Consider the following 20,039-nt stretch of genomic DNA (forward strand, 5'->3'; position numbering starts at 1 on the left):
TTGAATTATAGTCATGTACCAAAAGAAGTATTACACAAAAATATTTTCTTGCTTCATCTCTACAGCTCCCAAAAAACTGCATCTCATGGACTTGGATACAAATGTACTGGAGAAACCAAAACTACATGAATAGAGGAGACCTCAAATGGCCACCATGATCTGTAACAGTCTATATACACATTATATACATATGACTGTTTGAGAACCTGTAATCATGAATGTGTACAGTCTGCATACTGCACACATTAATGTGAGGGTTTGTAAAAAAAATTGTTTTAAACTACTGTCGACAAGTATTTACCCTGTGGCGCCACAGAAAACATAATTACTGGTTTTAGTCTTACCTTCCTAGTGCCACTGCTCATTAACCATAAACTGATTTTGCAAGTCTGTCAGTTAACACAGTAATTTCTACAATTTTTTTCTTATTATATTTGCACATTATAAATTGGTACAAATCTTCCCAATAAAATGTAAAGTTCATTGATACAATGCCTTTCACGATGGCCATAACTGGTTACTAGTCAACTCAGTAGTTTTGTAGAGACATTTTTAGCTGAACTTGGAAAAATAGGAAACGTATTGTAGTTTAAAATAAATGTACATAATTTACAATATATATATATATATTTATATACATGTGTATGTCTACATACACATATATTGATAAAACATTTAAAGAATGTTTAGTTTTGATCAGTTCTCTGACTGCTGGGACTACCTGGCAAATAAATCTATAATTTGTCCACAATTAAATAATAATTTYCACAACTTAGAAAAATATACTTCTACTAAATAAGGTTTAAATTAACTGATTTATGGATATAGGATGGAGGATAATGGTTTCCAGACTCTGACATGATTAAATCTGAAAGGACCCAAGCTACTACAGACCAGTAACAAGCGCTGCCCCGCAGCCAAAMACAGAAAAACACAGAAACACAAGCTGCTGCCACAGCAGCATTGGTGACACCCAAAACCTCCCTGCTTCCCTCACCTCYTACACAGCCTTCATTTCCACCCCACTGGACTCTCCCAGCCAAGCTCATGCTGTTACTCCAGCCATGAGCACACGGAGCACACAGACCTGCCCTGGCTCCTGCTCCGAGCACAGCTCCGCAGGGCTGCTGTGAGCAGCTCCTCACTCCCACACAGYGCTTCCTTGGGAGCCAACAGATCACCAGATCCCTAATTTTCAGCTTGGAGGACCATCAGTACTTGAGCTTCACCATATGGAATTTGATCTACTGCATAGGTAAATACATTATAGCAAAACATACATATGTGTGTGTGTGTGCATGTGTATAGAAGTATATATACACATGCACACACACATGTGAGTATGTGTACATCTSTATATAAAAAATTCCATGGAACTATGTGTAGTAACATGATATAGCATGGTATCCTGCATACGTTATCTGATCTTATTTTTTTTTAATATAGAGGCACAGAAATAATTATAGAGAATAAATCAACCTTTAAAAATTGAAGTTAGATCCATGGACAAGAACTTTGGTAAAGCTTGTCAATATTTATTTTTGTTTTATTCAAATACAGTCAAAGTCTATCAGTTGCCATCACCCTCTTCACAAGAGGAAAGTGCATGTTTTTTTTTCCTAAAGAAAATTATATGTAAGGTGGGACTTAATGATTCAAGAAAACTCTGAATTAAATGCTTATATTTTTCAAAAGATTACTATCTTTCTGATGGAATGAAAGCTAGAGTTCTTGTCCTGTGTGTATTTTATTTATCATATGCATATATATATAAATATATATATATATGTATGTCTCCATTGATGTACCTGTGTGTGTATAGACACATCCACACACTTTCAACACGAGAGAGGAATCTGTTTTTCTCCACTTTGTTCGTGGAGACTCACACATTTCTCCCTGTCTTGTACCCTGTGCAGTATAAGCTCTAGTGATGAGGCCAAACAAAAAGATATAGTTCACCATAGTATATTAGTTTATGTAGCAAAGTCATTTTCAAGCAAGTAAAATAAAGCTCTGTATTCCAAACTTCTTTTCCATTTCTCATAAAGAAAAGGAAGGGAAAGGAGAGAGGGGAGGGAGTGGGGTTATGGCAGTAGCATCGAGCCAGTGGCACATGGCTGTGTGCGTGTGCGAGCGCAGGTCCGCACCCCCACAGGCGCACAGGAGCAGGGCTTTGGTTGACAAATGCAGATTGTCCAGAGAAGGTGGATGCATAAGTAAGGAAGACTCTACAGTGATGCAATTGTATCTTTTATGCTTGCATGGAGTGAGAAAAAAAATTCAATTGGGAAAAAAGAAAAAAAAAAAAAGAAGCAAAGACCTCTTTTTAGGTCCCTCATCAGTGAGAGCATACTCAGTATGCTAGAGAATTTATCTGAAACCTTTTAAAGCAAGGCCTCTTTATTACAAAAATAAAAACGAACAAACAAAAAAGTATGAGAGACGACAAGATGCTGAAGCGTCACTCCAATCGTCCCTGCAGAGAACAATTGCATCCCATTTATTATTCATTCTCTTCTCTCATTTCTACGATGTCTGTCATTTCCTCTGTGTGAGGCATGTCGGTCATTGCAGARTCTTCACCTTCTGCAGCTGTCTCATTCTCATTCCTCTTCTTTTTCTAGATTGAAACAAGCATCCAGAAACCTATCAGTAAGTTGTGCATCAACACACTCCAACCAATTTTGGACGCTGGGAGAAGTGAGGTGAGAATATGGTTTGTTTMGAGTATTAGTTATTAAAAACTAGAATATTTGTGTCATATTTGTGGCTTGCCACTAATAACTTGGCTTAACTTAGAAGATTTCCATAACCTTTCTGGGGCTCAGCTCTCTCCTTTCTAACATAAATGTAATCAGGCATTTCTTATGCTAAGCAACATTCAAAACAGGCTTCAGCGTGACTGGAGGGAAGAGAGCATCTGGAATCTTTTACATCACAGACTTTTTATTAAGAAAAGAAGGAAGGAAAACAAAATGTGAGAGAAGAAAAGCTTCTCTAGGGAGGGAGATGAGGTGGCAACCTAATTTCTCAAATGTCAAACTTCAGGAATTTTACAAGATGTGAGCATTCTGGCTTTTCTTGGTATTGCTGATCCACTGTGATTCCTTGCCTCACCAAGGCCAAAGTAATATTAGAGTATTTTTGGCTAGCAGGAGCAGGAGGTCATTCAAGAGTCCTATGATTCATCCAGGATGTCCTGGATTAGTAAAGCTAAGAAGTGTTCAGCCCCCTACAAAACAAGTTGAAGCATCTGTTCCCGATTACCCATTTCTCAGCAGGCTGACTAGTTTTACTGAAAACAATTGTACAGCTGACAAAATATCCCCCCCAGGTATTGATTCAGCTGAGATGGTGTATCAGAGTTCCAAATTTTCAGAGGTGTCTACATAACATTTGATCTGTAGCTCTCCAGCTGCAGGTAAGAACAACCTGGTTTATAGAGCTACTGGCTGGCTCTGCCACTGTCACATTGAATAAAGAATAAAYTAGGTTGGCACAGTTATTACTCTTACTACCTGCACTCACCACTGAGAGAAATTAAGCACAATGTCCCAGGTCAGAAAGACTCTGTGAGCTACTATGGTAACAAACAAGCAATGAGGATGTTGTGAAACACAGGTGAAGACAAGCCATTTCAGTGTCTACRAGTTTTACTCCTTGGCTCTCAAGAAAAACATGAGAAATTAATTATGAMAGAGGTTATGATTCTTCTACTGTCTTATGAACCTTATATACTTTGATCTCTTGCCATGGCCAGCACTGTTAACACATATCAAAAGTGATTCTCCAATAAGCTCCAATAAGGCTTTTGGATATTCCATCTTCGGTAGTTCTTTTTTCCAAAAATAGAAGCAGGTATTTCCACTTGGCATATACTAAGAAGTCTAATTTAAAAAACAAAAGTCACTGCATAGATTATATTTTCCATCCACAAAGTCATTCTGTATTGCAGAATGATGTACACATCTTGTTGGTTCTGCTGGGAGTTGAACTGTACACAGTGTCTTGAACACTTAACTGGAAGGACATAACATGCAGGTACTGCAATATATCCAGACACCCAGCCAGTATTTATCCTGTGTTTCACTTAATTTAGTGGACTCTTCTTCAAAATCCATGTATCACTACTGCTCCATACATGCAGGATTGTATGTTTGAAATATGTAAAAACACACCTGTTTTATTATTTGTAAGCTCTTATTATCAACTGTTGCAAGAGTATATCTTGTTTTAAGCCACTCCTCTAGATGGCAAAAAACCATAAGCACCTGTACTTTTTGTCCAGCAGAGCTGTTTTTTATAAAGAAATAAGAGTATATCTATAGATATATATGTACTACATAGTGCATACATATTGCTATAAATGTGTACACTCTGTGACACTGYGTAACACATTGCATGGCAGGGAACTTGCAACTTGTTGGAACTTTTAGGTCTCTTCCACCTAAACCTACCGCCTACCATTCCCATTTCCCATTCTGGGAATCTGTGATTCTATATATACATATAGATACACATATTGTAAGCTTGGATGAGTAGTTGCTGTACCTGCATAAAGATGCACTGTAGTAGCAGATACACACTGGTGGCAGTAGTGACATGATATCCATGATACAAGTGTTTTGAGAAGCAAGAAATTCTCTGACTTCAGACCAGCATGTCCCATGGCCTGGATGCCCACTAGCAACCCAAAGAGTTTCCARGTTGCACACTCCCGAGACTTAACAGGCAAGCAAACCAAAATCAGGATTCTGGGGACTTATACTAAGTACTCTTAGTCTAAAATCCACTATATTCATCACCTGCTTTCACCAGATCCCACAGAGAATAATTCTTACCTGTTTCCTATAGACRTAACAGGCCGCTATTGCAACCATGGTGGATTCTCCTACAAAACCAGCTAGAAGGGATCCTACTCCAAGAGTGGCTCCATGAACTCTGTTGGAGACATAGAAAGAAAGTCATTGTTGTGTGAGAATGCATGATTCATAATTAAATTGGCACTGGCATATAGAACCAATCTGCTGATAGAAATATTTTCTTCAGAGACAAAATACACTACCAAAGAGAATAACTGATATTTTAAAGGACTCATTTGTTTTTTAATGGCTTCACTGTTTAGTAAAAGAAGCACAGTGAATCAAATTATGGGCTAAGAATTTAAAGTCTTGTACAGAGTGCCGTAGAATAGATAATTTAACAAACAAAATATTCTTCCACTAGCTTTCTTTMATAGTGTGGTTAGTAACATGGAAATAAATTCCCCTTAGGACATGTTTTTGCCTCTTTGACATTTTTGTGTTTTTTTCCAAAGGGACATCGCTATCATGCCTGTCTAGAACAGTCATGCTTGTAAATTTGTAAATGTTTCTCTTCCAGATAGTGGCATTATTTAGGCTTTGTATCATGGTTAGTATTTGGGGAAAATGTTCTGAGCTATGCAAATTCAACTATCAACTCACAGGGAAGAGGAATGAAGAGGAAAGCAAACCCATGGGTTGTATGAGGAATAATGATTTACCCTAAGTAAGGCAGCACGATGAGACTGGTGATGAGGACAATAATCCGCAGCACTGAGCTTGGTGCCAACACAAATGTCTTCTTCAGAGTCATCAGCCAACCAGTCAAGTGTGCTCTGACAGTCACTGTTCATAAACAGGGGAAAGGGATGAGATGGGGAGAGAAAGAGGCAAGAGAAGTAAAAAAAACCCAGTCATCTCATATGCAGCTTTTTCATGCTGAGAGCACTGCTCAGAAATAACCACTGTGAAACTTATTGCTGGTAATTTTGYACCCTACTAGAAAGGAAGTACATCTTATGTTCAAATTGCTTTAATATATTGATTTGGAAAAACAARGAAACMAATRAAAAAGCCAGCACTCCTTMSTAAGAGCTGCTCTCTTAAAACCAATTTATTAGACAGYCCATTCTGTTTTCTTCATTAAAAACCCCCCAAACTATCCCTTTCCCTAAAGAGAAATCACACCAAGGAAAATTTTCCATCTGGCTCCTGTATRTGGCACATGGAGTAACAGTCAGGCACCAAAAAAAGATATCTACTTGTACCTTTTCTTGTATTTGTAATTCACCTTTATTACAAAACTGTCTTGTCGCATAAGCAGACAACACTACAAGATGTTGCATTTATTAAAAGAGTTAGAAGCCTGAAACATTTTGATTATTGTTGTCAAGCTTGTCTTGCTCTTTGATAGCAGTATTAACTCTTATTATGCAATGTTCATGCTCAGAAAGAGCCACTGAGTCTGGCAGCAGAAGGGGACACTAATGGAGGTGATGTTCATGTGGAGGTGATCTTAGATGCTATTTCAGCCCCTTTCAGCCACAGCACACACTTGTTGCTACTGCCATTCATGTGCTTGTTCTTGGTCAACCACAACAGAAAGAATTCAGGCTTCACTTTGGACAGTGAGAAATCTGCCTGCTGACTGACTGCTCTTACTGCAAGATTTTTATCATGACTACCAAGGTCAACATTCTGGGTCTCCAGCGCCTTCAATACATTGTTACTCATGCTAGGCATGCATTTAGCCATGCTTATATGTACATCCAGACCATATAGAACATTGGTTTTGAGGTTACAGAACTTTTGTTTTTGCTTTATTTGTTTTACCTGGAAGAGGAAAAAAGGAGAATATGCGCAAAGGAACGACGCACAGCTCTGCAAAAGCGAAGTCTACTCCAATTATGTCAACTAAAATCTTCTCTGACACGTTTGGCGTCCAAAACATCACAAAACAGAGCTAGAAAGAACAAAATTAAGAAATGTTTATATTTCAGAAGTGAAGCACATGAAAAGGTAGGCCTCCTGGACTAAAATATTTGTTTACTGATGAGTAGACAACTCTACTAATGGTAAATATACATACTATATATTTATATTTAGCTTGCATTCAAATACACATATACATAAGAGAGATTCCTTAGAAGCAATTCTTCTTTAGAAGCAAGAAGAGAGAAGCAATTCCTACTCATAATTTTCCTCACATACCAAGTCTGATGCATAGAGAAATAATTTTTATTGTTTCTGCAAATGGTTGTACTTGAATGGCTTATTGTTACACGAACAGTAAAAAAMCTGATTTTTATAGCATTTGGTCTAGTTAAAACACTTGTACTCCTAAACTGATTACAGAATTATTTAGTAACAAAAGTCCTCAAAGATCCAGAGATCTGATTTAAATCTAAGACTAGGGATTTAAATGTGCTGGTGAAACCAGAACTGTTGGTATGCAATACGTCTGATAGCAAGGCAAAATGCAGTCAGAATGCTCTCAGGCCATAAATCCACTACGTCTTGTTATTTTTATTAAAGAGTGTGTTGTTTAGTYCATACAGGACAGGAAGATTTCCATGAAAAACTGTGACAATTGACAGAGTGGCAGTACATGTTTTTTAATTTTTTTGGCCATTCCTGAGGCAGGGCTTCCATCTGAGCTGAAGSGGCTGTTGGCAGCTGCCGATCTGGCTTCAGTTCTAGGGGCACTCACGGAAGAACAGCCCTGACAGGACATTCCCTAAAAGAAAACGTACCTTCAAGTATAACTAATTTGTTATTTAATTTGGTTTTGTGATTTAAAAAATTGCTTCTTACTGTTATTCTTGTAGTAAAGTGAATGTTAAGTGAGATGACTGAATGGTACAAAACTTGGGACCTTAAATGCTCTGGCACTCCTCTTGTCAGGTTACAAACCTGTGTACCCTGTAAATTAGGCACATTGCCTGTACAATAGTCTGTAAGACTCTAAAACCACTCTTGTTACAATTAAGCATACCACCTAGTATCACAGMAACTAGCTCTTTTYTTTTTATCCAGTTGTCACACCCCTACATGTTCAGATRGCCTTTCAAACTAGTCTTTGAAGTCCTACCRCCTCTAAGACAGCTGGGATTTCACWCATTCTTTGCCTGTGTGTCAGAAATTGCCCTTTCTGTTCAGCCTACAAGCACCCAGGCTGCAGAAGTTTCCCAAGGCCTGTCACTGAGTGGCTTGTGGGAGGTCTCATGTTCTGACTGTGTGGTGAACAATATATTTCACTTTCCTGCATGAAGGTTAATCTTCAGTTTTCTGCTCCACTTCTTAGGGTAGGAACTACTATTCATTTGTTTCAGCTGCATGTTTTACTTGACTTAATTTGATGCTGTCTTGTGGTGTATCTCCATCACCTCTACAGARAACAGTAAGTGGAGGAAGGCAAGAGCAGAAGACTAAAGAACTGAGCACTTCTTGTACCAGTCTGAAGCAGAGGGGACAATCTAAAGCAGAGGAGATTCTGTGKTTGAGAACTCCATTATTAAAAAGTAACTGTACAACAAGAGAGTGAAGTCTTTCATTGCTAAAGACACCCTCAGGCAGACACACTCTCACTGCAAATGCCCTGTAAAGCAGTGTTACAGGCAATATTTTGTCAAATCTTTCTTCAAAGTCCAATAAATAAAATAAGATACAGAGATGCCCACTTTTCATTTCTAATTTGCTGTTTTCATGAAAGCAAAGACCTTAGCACCTCTGCACTGCACACCACCACTTGTGTCCTAGTGAGCAATATAGTTGCTGCTGCTGCTGATTCCGTATGTGTGTGCCAACAGCAGAGCCTGCCCACTGCCCGCAAGAGGCAAACAGAGCAGCCGTTCCCTCTTCAACAGCCTCTTGAAAAAGTGTTGAATATGGTTAGACAGGCGAGTGACCAAAGGCACTGTACTCAACCCTGCTCTCTAAAGCTGAGGTTTCCTTCTGGCCTTAGTAAGAACAGGCTCAATGTCCATCCAGCTCCCACTGGAGTAAAATCAGTTTGCCAGTTATGGATAATGACTTACACCCAGGTGGAATTCTCAGCTGTTGCCAACTGCAGTCTTCCCTATCCCCCCACCAGCAGAGAGCTGTGCTGATAAATGGCTTGAAGGAGCACATCTTATACAGCTGCTGGGGGATAAAGACTGCTAAGCTCAAGAATAAGCAGTTGAGGGAGGTGAGATACGGCAGCAGAAGGACCTTCTATTTCTGTCTCAGCATTCTTCTGTCTTTTTGGTTGCAATTGATAACTAGTTTCATTTTGCTAAGAGACCCCTCTGTATCATCTTATGAGTGCATGATATTCTCAATGCCCACAGGGAACAAAGCCTCAGGAAAAGAAACTCATGCTTTGCATCATTCAAGCCCTCTGCAATTTAAATTTCAGAGTGCTTGCAACTTTGGAAGCTTACATGCTATTTCAAAGACAAAATGCAGTGGAAAAAACCCAGGCTCTACTTCAGGCAAAGAACAACACTAAACATGCAAAACAGGAAGGTATTTCAGCTGATGATTTTATTACAGGTGACATATTCTGAAAATAGGATGAAGTCAGCTTTTTTGTGATTCTGAGTGGTCTATATGATGTTTGTCATTACCTTGGTCAAGGTGAAGCCTGATAGAAGACYGGAGAAGATGGTAACAGCAGTCTAGGAAAAATGGGACTGTGGCACAGACAATTAGATACAGGCTCTACTGGTATTAGCAGTGCCAACTTCCTGTGACTCAGATCAGGAAAGATTTTTAGGAAGCAGATTTAACTATAGGACGTTTCTTATCTTTCTCATAATACGACACTGTTTCCTCTCCCGCCCTGTGTTTCTATGCACGTCTACAAGGTTAAAAATAGAATAAATGGTTCAGTTAGGGTTACAGCTATACCTTCATTTAATCTAATCAAGAGATGAGGACTAACAGTGAAAGCTTCTGCAGAGGCAAGCAAYGTGCTTGCAGAGTGGCACTGCAGTTTCAGGCTGCAATTGCAGTTGGCTGWTGAGTGTTGTACCCAGCAAGTCTGCTGAGGCTGAAGCATTTCAGTGTTCTGGGAGAAAGGATTTTCTTTGTGGAGTTGTATTAACAGAGCTTATTTGATTTTCTGTTTTCTTATGGTATGAGTGCAGCATGATATTAAAGGATGGTTTTTTTAAAGCTTTTGATCATTTAACCAGAACTTCAACTGAACAGTGATGAGTGCTTTAAAAATACAGGAAGAAATGGAGATAGATGTAAAGAGCAGAGTGGAATGCTAMAGAGAATAAGCAGTTCTGCATAAAGACAGTAGTATGCATTACGATGCTACCTCTATATCAACAACAGTAACCTAAGCATTTCTGAAGATGTTTTAGGAACTGAACTGATCTGAACGGTTTTGGCTTTAGGTGTTATGCCTTTAATTGTTCCACACTAGTAAAATTTGAAAAACTGTACTAAGTATGCTAACACCTCACAGCACCATAAGAAAACTAGTGCAGCTCTACTAGCTCAGATCAAAGCTCCAGCTAGATTAGTACTGTCTCCCTGTTAAAGGTCACTGGGAGCTGCTGAAGGAAAGRGCATAAAAAGCAGGGCAAGTGTAACATAAAAGATGCCTCTCCCAGTCTGCATGGGAGTTATGGCTTCAGGAGTTCAGTAACTGTGGTTCACCTTCATCCCGTGCAGGATATGCTCTATTATCCAATATCAGTGATTTTTTTTCTCTCAATATAGTTGTGCATTAAAAGTAACTAAAAAACTCTCTCACTTATGGGTTAGACACTCTCCTCAAGACGTGTGCCTATTTTTATGTGAAACCCGGCTATTTTCAGCTAACAAATTACCTGTCTAAGCATATTCAAAAACCCAAATTAAAAACTTCTGCTGTCACCAAGCCTGAGAGAATGCACCAAATCTTCATTTCAGTAGGGAAAGTACAGAACTTCTAGTGTTCAGTTCAATTTTTCTTTATTCTCTTAAGTACAATTATGGCATTTGACTTCCACAAATGATTGTGATGAAAGATTGTTCATGAGATTTTGTTTCAAAGGCTGCATGTGTGAGTGTGAATGCTTACAGCTCTTGAAAAATAACAGTCTTTTCATAGGCCTTCCATCTCCTGGAAGCTATTTCCATTTATTCTGGTTGCTGACAGGGATTACTAAACCTCAGAGACCCACTACATAATGCATTATAATACATTATGCTAACAAAGGCTATTGTCATGTGTATAGTAACCTGCAGGGTGCCAGACTGATTTGCTTTTAGGCACTTGTAGAAAGTTGCCTGTCTTTTGAGACATTCATTGATAAATACAAGGCACAAAAGAGTATTCCAGTGAGCTATGAACAGCAGCACAGCTTTTTTAGACTCTGTGCAGTCTTCAGTTAGAAGAAACACTGGCAGATGGTGGAGACAYGGTATGGATCTATGTTCCTCAGAAAGAAATTAAGGAATCCGAAATGGATGTTTTAAAAAATAGGTTAGACATATGGCAATCTGGAATGAGTCTGGAATAATATATCTTATTGTGGAACATGGTTAACATATTAAAGGTTATTCTGTGATGAAATGCAGTTTCTACTTTTCTCCTGCAAAAAAAACCTCTCAGCAGATGGTTCATATCATTTGTTGAACTTGTTATATTTGCAGAAGCAAGGATGTCCAAGTGAGGTGTTTTACCCTCAAGATATTGTTCTGTGTATATATTGAGGATTGCAGCTCAATTTAACCCATGCCTTGCTCATTACCTATCTACCATTTAAGCTACRTTGTGCCCAGTGAGGGCAGAGGAAATCTGCTTTGCAAATGATTACACATCTCAGCTTTGAATTGTACCTCAGATCTTTTAGATGATATAATCTAAGTTTATAAGTTTTATTAATATGGAATATTATAAATCATATGATTTGCCTTCTAAATTGTGCAATAAGCAAATAAAAAAAATAGCCTGGCTCTTACATGGTTGGATCTCCTGATCTGCCAAATTTCTCCATGGCCTCCCTCTTTCTGACATAAACAGAACCTTCATTGTTCTGTCTCCTTTCAGAGCTTGTACACACAAGATGAGCTGACTTCACAGATATATTTTTGATGTCAAGATAATATCTTGTTTTAACTTGCATCTCTGACAAAGGCTGAACTTGTGTCCTCTGTTCAACAATCTATTTTGTAAGACGTTGGGAAAAAAATGTTTGATTTGTTAGTGCTGTTTTTATGGCTACTTCAAATCTGTACCTTCATTGACCTTGAAAATGAAATTTTCTAAATGACTACATAGTACTGGGACCATTCACTCAAAATCTTACTTTAGCATCTTACTGTTAAAGGAAACTGGACTTCTGTATTTTTATGAAGAATTAAAGTAATGACAGTTTTTAACTGTTAGCTGCTTAACAATACTGAAAAAACAGGAATGGTTAATAGTTACCCTCCTTTTCAGATTCCAGTTGAGGTGTGTTTTCATGTTGAATAGAGGTGTGGCACAGAATACAAAGTCCTAATACCTCCTGAAGCTACCATGCACCTCTCAGGTAGTTGAAAAACACAGAAAGCATTCAACAGGTTTTTTATGAAGGAAGGTGATGCATTGATTTACTCAAAAAGGGCTTTGTGTTTCACTGTGGACCAAGAAATCAAAAAGTCTAGGTTTTATCATACAGGCATAATAATGCCTGTTGACAGGAAATTGTAATTTACTGTGAAAATAATAAGGTAAAAACTGTGTTGTCTTAAAAAATTACAGATTTGGGTTCTTTTTCAGTTAGGCTGTTTTTAAAACAATCTTCCATAAACAATCATAAAGTTCTTCGGAGTCTGTGGAGGAATTATGGGATATGACACAACACTAGAGGCCAGCATCACTGACTTGCTATGGAAGCTTGTGGATAGCATAACCCGATCCTTGCCGAAATGGACCTGCAGACTCATGTGCTGTCTTTGCTGTACTTCATGTCAGAGAGCAATCTCTGCAGAGCCACACCAGTTTTGGCAATTTTGATTTTTGATACACAGCAAAAAAACCCTAAATTCATCATCCCATTGTCTGAGACTTTGAGGCATTAAGTCAGAGATTACAGAATACTCTGAGCTGGAAGGGACCTACAAGGATTATCAAGTCCAACTCTCAAGTAAATGGCCGCCACAAGGATTGATGCCACAACCTTGGGATATTATCAGCACAATGCTCTAACCAACTGAGCATATCTCAGGGTCAAGGTTGCTGCAGTCTGATGCTCTGTTGAGACACATTATGATGTGTGTTCATGTGCCCTGTAACTCAGAAAGTGGGTCCTTTTCTTGTGTGGGAAAAGTAAAATTTTCAGGAACAGACTGTCCAGAGCCCCAGGAAACTTGTCCTGACTTCACAGCAGACACTGCTTTGAGCCAAAAGCTGGACCTGATGAACTCCTGAGGTCTTTCCAACCTGAACAATTCTGGGATCCCATGAAACAAAAAATGCTCCCTGCATTGGTGAGCAGTAAAAATGTCAGACCACAGTCACATTTGATTTATCATAATACTGATGACTTGAATCACAAGGACAATCTCTTATTATGATGATCCCTCAGGCACACGGAAGTCAGTATAGATTTCTGTGAACTTTGTGTTCTGAGCAGGGAGTGTAAAGCTGAAATCAGCCATCAKAAAATTTGTCAAGCAGTGGGGGAACCAGAGCCTGCTTGTGTGAACACCTCCTAACTTTGTATCTCCTCCTGAAATAAATGGTTTCTACATATCTAAATCTCCCTAACCCTCCCCCAGCCTTCCAGAGTGACAGAGCTGTTCTTTAGAAATAAAGGCAGGTCCAGCAGCTGCACAATTCACTGACACTCTGATAGCCTTAACACAATGCCACATCTGCTTTCTCCCCAGCTGCTGCTGAAAGTACTTAGGTGGTTATTTTCCAGGCYGGGTTGGAAATGGGGAATTAAACCTTAAACACTAAGTTGTTTAAGGTAGTTGTTATATCTCCCCAATGAATTATGCTGCTTAAATTTTTTTTTACAGAAAGCAGGATATTTTACTTCACTTCTAAAAAAGCTTTAGTAAACCAAAGATGGCAGATTTSTGGTCTCTCTTTGAAAACTGTCCATGTCCCAACTTAGCAAATTTCTTCTGCCCCAAGTTTTCTGTGCCCCTTGCTGCACTTACTACTGTGAAGATGGAGTTTGAGCAGAAACATGCTGCAGGGACAATTTTTGATGCTTCCTTTTCTGCCTGCTCCAGCCATTAATGCAGAACAGACCCTTTGTGTAAAACTTGAACAATCATGAAGGAGACATTAATCTCCACCTCGCTGAAGCAAACAAAAAATCTTTGTTCCAGGACAAAGGCTCAATGCAGTACCATGGATAGGACAAGACCCTCGTGAGGATTTCATGAAGTCTGCCTCTGGTGGTCCAGCATCTTTCTGAGCAGGCAGGAATGCTTCTATTCATGTCTGAAATAGTTTTTACTGCAAGAGGAAGTAAACCTGACCTTGAAAAGGTGAAGAGCTTCTTGAGCAACTGTCTGCCAACATGCTACTTTCCAATTGTTATTTTTTGTCAATATGCCATTTTCCAATTGTTATTTTTGTGCCAGCAGCCTGAAGATTAAAGAAACAGTCCTGGACTTCAGAGRTGGGCAAAATCAAAGCAGTGAAAACAAATTCATCCACTGGATGAGTGGTATTACTATAAAAGCTGTGCTTGGTCTTCATATGGTCTACATCAGTAAATATAAAATKGATTTAGTCTTAAAAGTTAATGCTGCATTTTTCAAGTATACATATTCTAGACAGGACTTGTAAAATCTTTTAAAATACAATAAGGATATAATGACACCATTGGTGAAGTAAGATTTGAAAGTTAGGAAAACCTGTTCATGTTTTTTACATCCTTTCTTTGTATACTCACAAGAGATAAAGGACAATGAACTCTGTCACCCAGGGAATTTCAAATACTGGCATGGTCAGCAGCTGGGGTTCTGTCCTCTGAGAAGGACCAGATTCTTGTTGTGACATTTATTCCTGCGGATTTCACTGTCTCTCAGTCCTATTTTGCCAAGRCTTTAGTAAGGCTGGGTTGTAACCTTTGATAATAAAGCAATGTAGAGATGCAAAACAAAGACAGCCAAATCCAGTGGCCTCTGCAATTCTGACACTGAATGTCACAGGTAGATACAGTAGCAGCAAAATATGGTTCCTACATACACTTCAGAGAATCACAGAATATTCTCAGTTAGAAGGGACCCACAAGGATCATCGAGTCCAGCTCCTAAATGAACCCATACAGGGATTGAGCCCACAACCTTGGCATTATTAGCACCATGCTCTGACCAACTCAGTTACTCTCATTTCCTTCCATTTATCTTTAAACTTAGGAGGGAGAATTACACAGAAGSCAAAATAAACCTATACAGTACTTCAGTTCTGAAGAAAATACAGTTTGTACTGTTTCTTAAAGCTAAGTACTAGCCATGACTAAGCTCTTCTTTGTTATAAAAAGGTTTTCCTGGAAGTAAGCAACAAATACCAGGAATGGAGATATACTGAGCTAGAAAGTCTTCAAGGGGAATTGATTATTCTCATAAGCAGAAAAGGAGATATTCAGGAAAATTTCCAGTTTAGGAAAGCTGTAAGCATGACCTTGGACAGGGGAGGGGGGAATGGGGATTGGCAGTATTAGTCTGTGGTTTGATACTGTGTGATGCATTGAAAAAATCAATTATTATTCAAACTCTGAAGTTCTCCAGTCAGACTTCCTAAAAAAACAACCTCGCCACACAAAATCATATAACCTCAGTCACCTTTAGAAAGCAGCAAAGGCTCACCCTAGTTAATGCAGCAACACAAACCGCTTTAAGAAAGTTGGCTCTTATGTAATCTTCCATTTACAAATTCTAGTGCAGTGATTGATAACTAACCTTCTGGTACTACAACGCTGCAAAACTCTGGCTCATATCCGAGGCTATGTTTTTACAAACACAAGCATTTCAAAGACTGAAAAGCATTACTGAGTCAGAAGTCATTGTTACCCTTTAGATCCAAAATTAAAATTTGTGATTGCTAAAAATTTAGAGTGACTTAGTCTGTACAATGTTCTAGTTTGAGCACATGAACACTAAAAAATTCACAGATTTCCTTGTTCACTTCGAAAGAAATTATCATGAATCCTGTTTTTCATGGGGTGGCACAGCTGTTTCTTCTAGACAGGCAGAAATGCTACAGTAGCCAAATCCTCAAGACAGAACAGATAATGAGGTTTCTAAATGGATGTCATAGTACAATCCCCTTTTGCAGGGAAGATGCTGAGTATCTGAAATGCCAAGGAACTTAAACATATGGCTTGTCTTTTTCAGACCATGATGCTGTGCCCTAGATCATGAGTTAAAAATTTCTGAAAAAAAGGGGCTTTGYGAACTTCAGTCCATTTTTACCTACTTATTCAGCTGCTCTTCTGCACCATCAGTGCACAAAGACTACATCTTTGGCTCTCTCTTTGGCATTAAAAATGCTCCTATTTCACCACAAACCCCCCTCCAGTACTGCCCCTTTTTCAAATTAGAGTTTGGCCCTAATAGGCCATGCTCAGAATGCCTGCTATCTCTGGAAGAGTTGAGATGGGTAAGTGAGGAGGTTTCAGCATTGCATGCAGCCTAGGTGTAAAGCACAGAAAAGAAGGCCTAAATTAAGGATCTCAGAAAAACTTTGTTCAGATTTTAGCTTGTGAACTAAGAACCAGTATTAGCAGCCTGGAATGTTTATAGCTATCAAAACCATACAAGTTGCAATTACTGGGAGTTTTTTTTTTCTGGTAGCAACCCTCTCAATACACTGAGGAAATCCATGGTATCAGTCACAAGGAAACAGAAACAGGTTGGTTTATTTTTTTTTTGTTCGTTTTTCCAGCATCTGGATGTCTTGAAAGCATGTAGATGAGCCAGAGGGTGTTTGGCTAAAGGGCTTGTAAGTGAGAGTGGAAGAGGAGTAATGAAGTAAAAGTAAAAGCYCCAATAGTTTCTTACAACGGTCAGAATTGCAAATTTGCTCCACTCCAGGCTGATCCTTACCAAACTTAATCAAATGAGTACAAACAATCCTTCTCTCCTGTTTGCTCAAATACATAAAGTTGAGGGGATAAATTCAAGTATTTCTACATTTTCTTGCTATTTCACAGTCTAATACTGATTTCACAGTAGTCGTGGTAGCTGACCTTATTTTTTTTTATGACAGGAGAAAAACACTATCCACACTTTTGTGAAAACATGTTCACAGGTGCTGCTTGTGGCAAACTCTTTAAAAATATTCCTTTGCACACCCTCTGACTACAGCAAAGGCGCCTAAGGTATCTAAAAATTAATCTCGTGTCAGGCCCTGAATGCAATTTTCTGTCTCTTGGCCTTTCAGGTATTTTATCTCTGAAGCTGCAAAGGAAGTGGAATGTGCGATACTTCTCTAGCTATTGCAGCTCAGGAAGTGCATTCACAGTGGCWAAATGCCATGGGACTCCTGACACCCAGTGAGAGCTGTGCACTGCAGGGATCTGCCATGCAGTTATTTCATGCTATGGACACTCCTCTCCTGCCTTCAAAAGATTTCAGTGAAATGGGAACATGTTTCCTGGCATTTTTCAACATGCAAGCCTAATTCCTATTATCCTGAGTGCAAGCTAAGGGTATYCAGTAGGTCAGCAGTCAGTCTTGCTGCAGACGTGCAATGAATTCTTTAACTTCTCTCCTTCAACTTCTTCCTTTAACTTCTCTCAGCARTTGCTTATGTCTCATTATTTAGCAGACAGCAGAGTTGAAAACATCAAATACATCACTCTTATGTATGTAAGAGCTTTACACAGCCTAGTTTATCATGTGGAAAATGAACTTATTTGTAAGTGCAGAAAGGGATATGAAATGGTGTATTTATTACACTACAGACTGAATATTTGAGAGCAAATGGGCCTATGAAAACCATACAGTCTTTTGTGTCCCTCATGGRAAAAATCAGCTGCCAGACTGAAGGCTGGGAAATATGATTTGCTGAGTTCAATTGTAAATTAAACAACTATTGAGTATGAAGTGTTTGCACAGCATGAGGGAACAAGTCAATAAGGCAATGCTATTGCAATAATATACTGAGTTGGTATGAATATTCTGTCTTCACTCATTCTGACTCCAATTTTATCAGTCAGTGCTGCATTTCACTRGCTGGTGGAGCCTTGCTGATCAACTGGACAGGAGAGTCAGCAGTCGGTCCCTGCTTGGCAGCTCCTGGTCTGGCATAACCAAATCCAAAGCAGAGAGCARAAGCTCAGGCATTTTGAGTTGTCTTATAAAGAGACAATGCTTCTCAGCCTGAATGAAATACAGCTCTTTCTTTTCCACGGTGGCTGACCCTTGCTCTTACAGAATTAAGTAGGAAGCAGCAACTACTGAGTCCTGTCTTCTGCACTTTTCATTTTTCATACAGGGACTTTTTCTTGTTACACTGGTTTCCTTGTTCTTGAACAGGGTTTTCTTCTTATCTCGTAGGTGCTTGATGATTAATTATAGAACATAACCAAGCAGATGATGACTGAAAATTAGGAAAATGATGGGATGGCTTGCAGTAAACTGTCATCAAATCTGATGACTACACTGTCATCAAAAAGACTTTCCTCCTCCCCTCTTTAGCTGAAACARATCCCATCACAGGGATCCAGCAAGATGTGACTGGAGCTCACCCTGCTGTTTTCAGACTGAGGTGGGGTCYCCCTGTTGAATCTTGCAAGTCTACGGTTCCCCGCATCTGTCCCTCTTTTTTCTCATGGTTGGAGGGATATAACAGATACATGAGCAAACATTTAAAATGCTGCAGCTTAAACCTTCTGATGGTTATAATATAATATAAAACCCCTCACTTATAACGACACTGAATATGATTACATGCTTATCAGATACATACATTATACATTAATCTGTGAGATGAATATAACTGCCAGGTGATGGTAGCTTATGCTGCTGTGCTACAAGGCATAATCACTGGAGAACTGACAAAATGTCTGTGTGCTCCTCTTTCTAAGGGACTGATAACTACCAGCTGATGAAAGAAACTACACTTGCCAGTAGTAACTCCTCAAAGTATAGATGCTCATCAGAGAAGTCCTTAGAAACCAGTACTTTTTATCCTCTGTCAAAAGAACACATTATGAATCTAAATATTACACTCTAATTATAAAAAATGTATTTTATTTATAGAATATAAGAGATTACCTAACAAATGAAATAGAAAATAATTTTTCTAATATTAGAAACATTTTAAAGTTATYGTTAGACTCCTCAATTATGAGCAACATAATTGAGGACTCAATAAACAAAACCTGATTGTAAAGTAGGTGACATTTTGACATGTATTGACATGTACATATTAMATTCTCAGGGTTAAGCATATAAACCATTAAACTGACCAGCTGTCTGCTCCTAAGTACATTACATTTAAACTTTCACTAAGATTTAAATGTAATACAGGTGACCTGGAATTTGAATCTGATTACCACAACACAATGCACATCAATCTGTTCAGTTGAAGTGCCTAAACCTTCACTTTCATTGAAACTTCATGACAATGTTCTTTTTTTTTTTTTTCTTAAGAGGTTTAAAGTTCTTACTCATTTGTTTGTAACAAGTAAATATGAAATTTATAAGTAATGCATAAATCACACACACATATGAGTGTAAATGTGAATACTTTATCTCCACTCTATCTTTTAGTCTTTTCAAGCAGAAATGAATAAAAATTCCCAGGGCAAATCTGAACATCTGGATTTTGTTTCTTAAGMAGTGCTCACTAATTGAGTATAAGCTAGCATTCTACACAATTAGCTTCTCCTGTTAATCAGTCTGTTTATTTGTGAAAGCTGCTACCTTCCCCAATTGTCCATAACCATGTGCTCGTTTAAAGGAAAGAGATGCAGCGTTGAAATTCCTTTTAAATTGCTGGAAAGASCTTCGAGCTGTTTCTAATAGCACACATGTTAAAACTTAGAAGTACTGTGCAGCTCTGCTGCTGTACATTGGCTTGGCGACAGATGGATGAACACGGTGTGGTGCACACAGCAGTCACCCTGGCAGCCTGAGCCTGTCTTATTGGGAAGGGAAGACCTGTGGTAATACACAGAACACTAGAGAATAGGAAGGTAACTGGCCACGTGTCTTGCTGACACTTCAGCTAACAGGAACCATGCAGCAACAGGAGCTGGGGTTTGGAACTGTATCCCAAAAGCACTGTGGTCT

At 38.8% G+C, this 20,039-nt stretch overlaps 1 protein-coding gene across 1 annotated transcript in view; it reads right to left on the reverse strand.

Annotated features, from left to right (window-relative positions):
• Positions 1–1,584: 1,584 nt before the first annotated feature.
• The window catches only part of ANKH (ANKH inorganic pyrophosphate transport regulator), a 97,951-nt gene continuing 79,496 nt past the window's right edge, over positions 1,585–20,039 (reverse strand). The window contains exons 9-12 of the mRNA XM_057390381.1: positions 6,639–6,768; positions 5,528–5,651; positions 4,845–4,944; positions 1,585–2,623 (exon numbers count right to left, since the gene is read on the reverse strand). Coding sequence (XP_057246364.1) covers positions 2,507–2,623; positions 4,845–4,944; positions 5,528–5,651; positions 6,639–6,768 — 471 coding nt within the window. The 3' untranslated portion in view covers positions 1,585–2,506. The remainder of the gene's footprint in view (positions 2,624–4,844; positions 4,945–5,527; positions 5,652–6,638; positions 6,769–20,039) is intronic.

This window comes from Malurus melanocephalus, unplaced genomic scaffold, assembly GCF_030028575.1.
Source record: "Malurus melanocephalus ecotype Western Australia unplaced genomic scaffold, MMel_1.1 scaffold_25, whole genome shotgun sequence".
In the NCBI taxonomy this organism is placed as follows: domain Eukaryota; kingdom Metazoa; phylum Chordata; class Aves; order Passeriformes; family Maluridae; genus Malurus; species Malurus melanocephalus.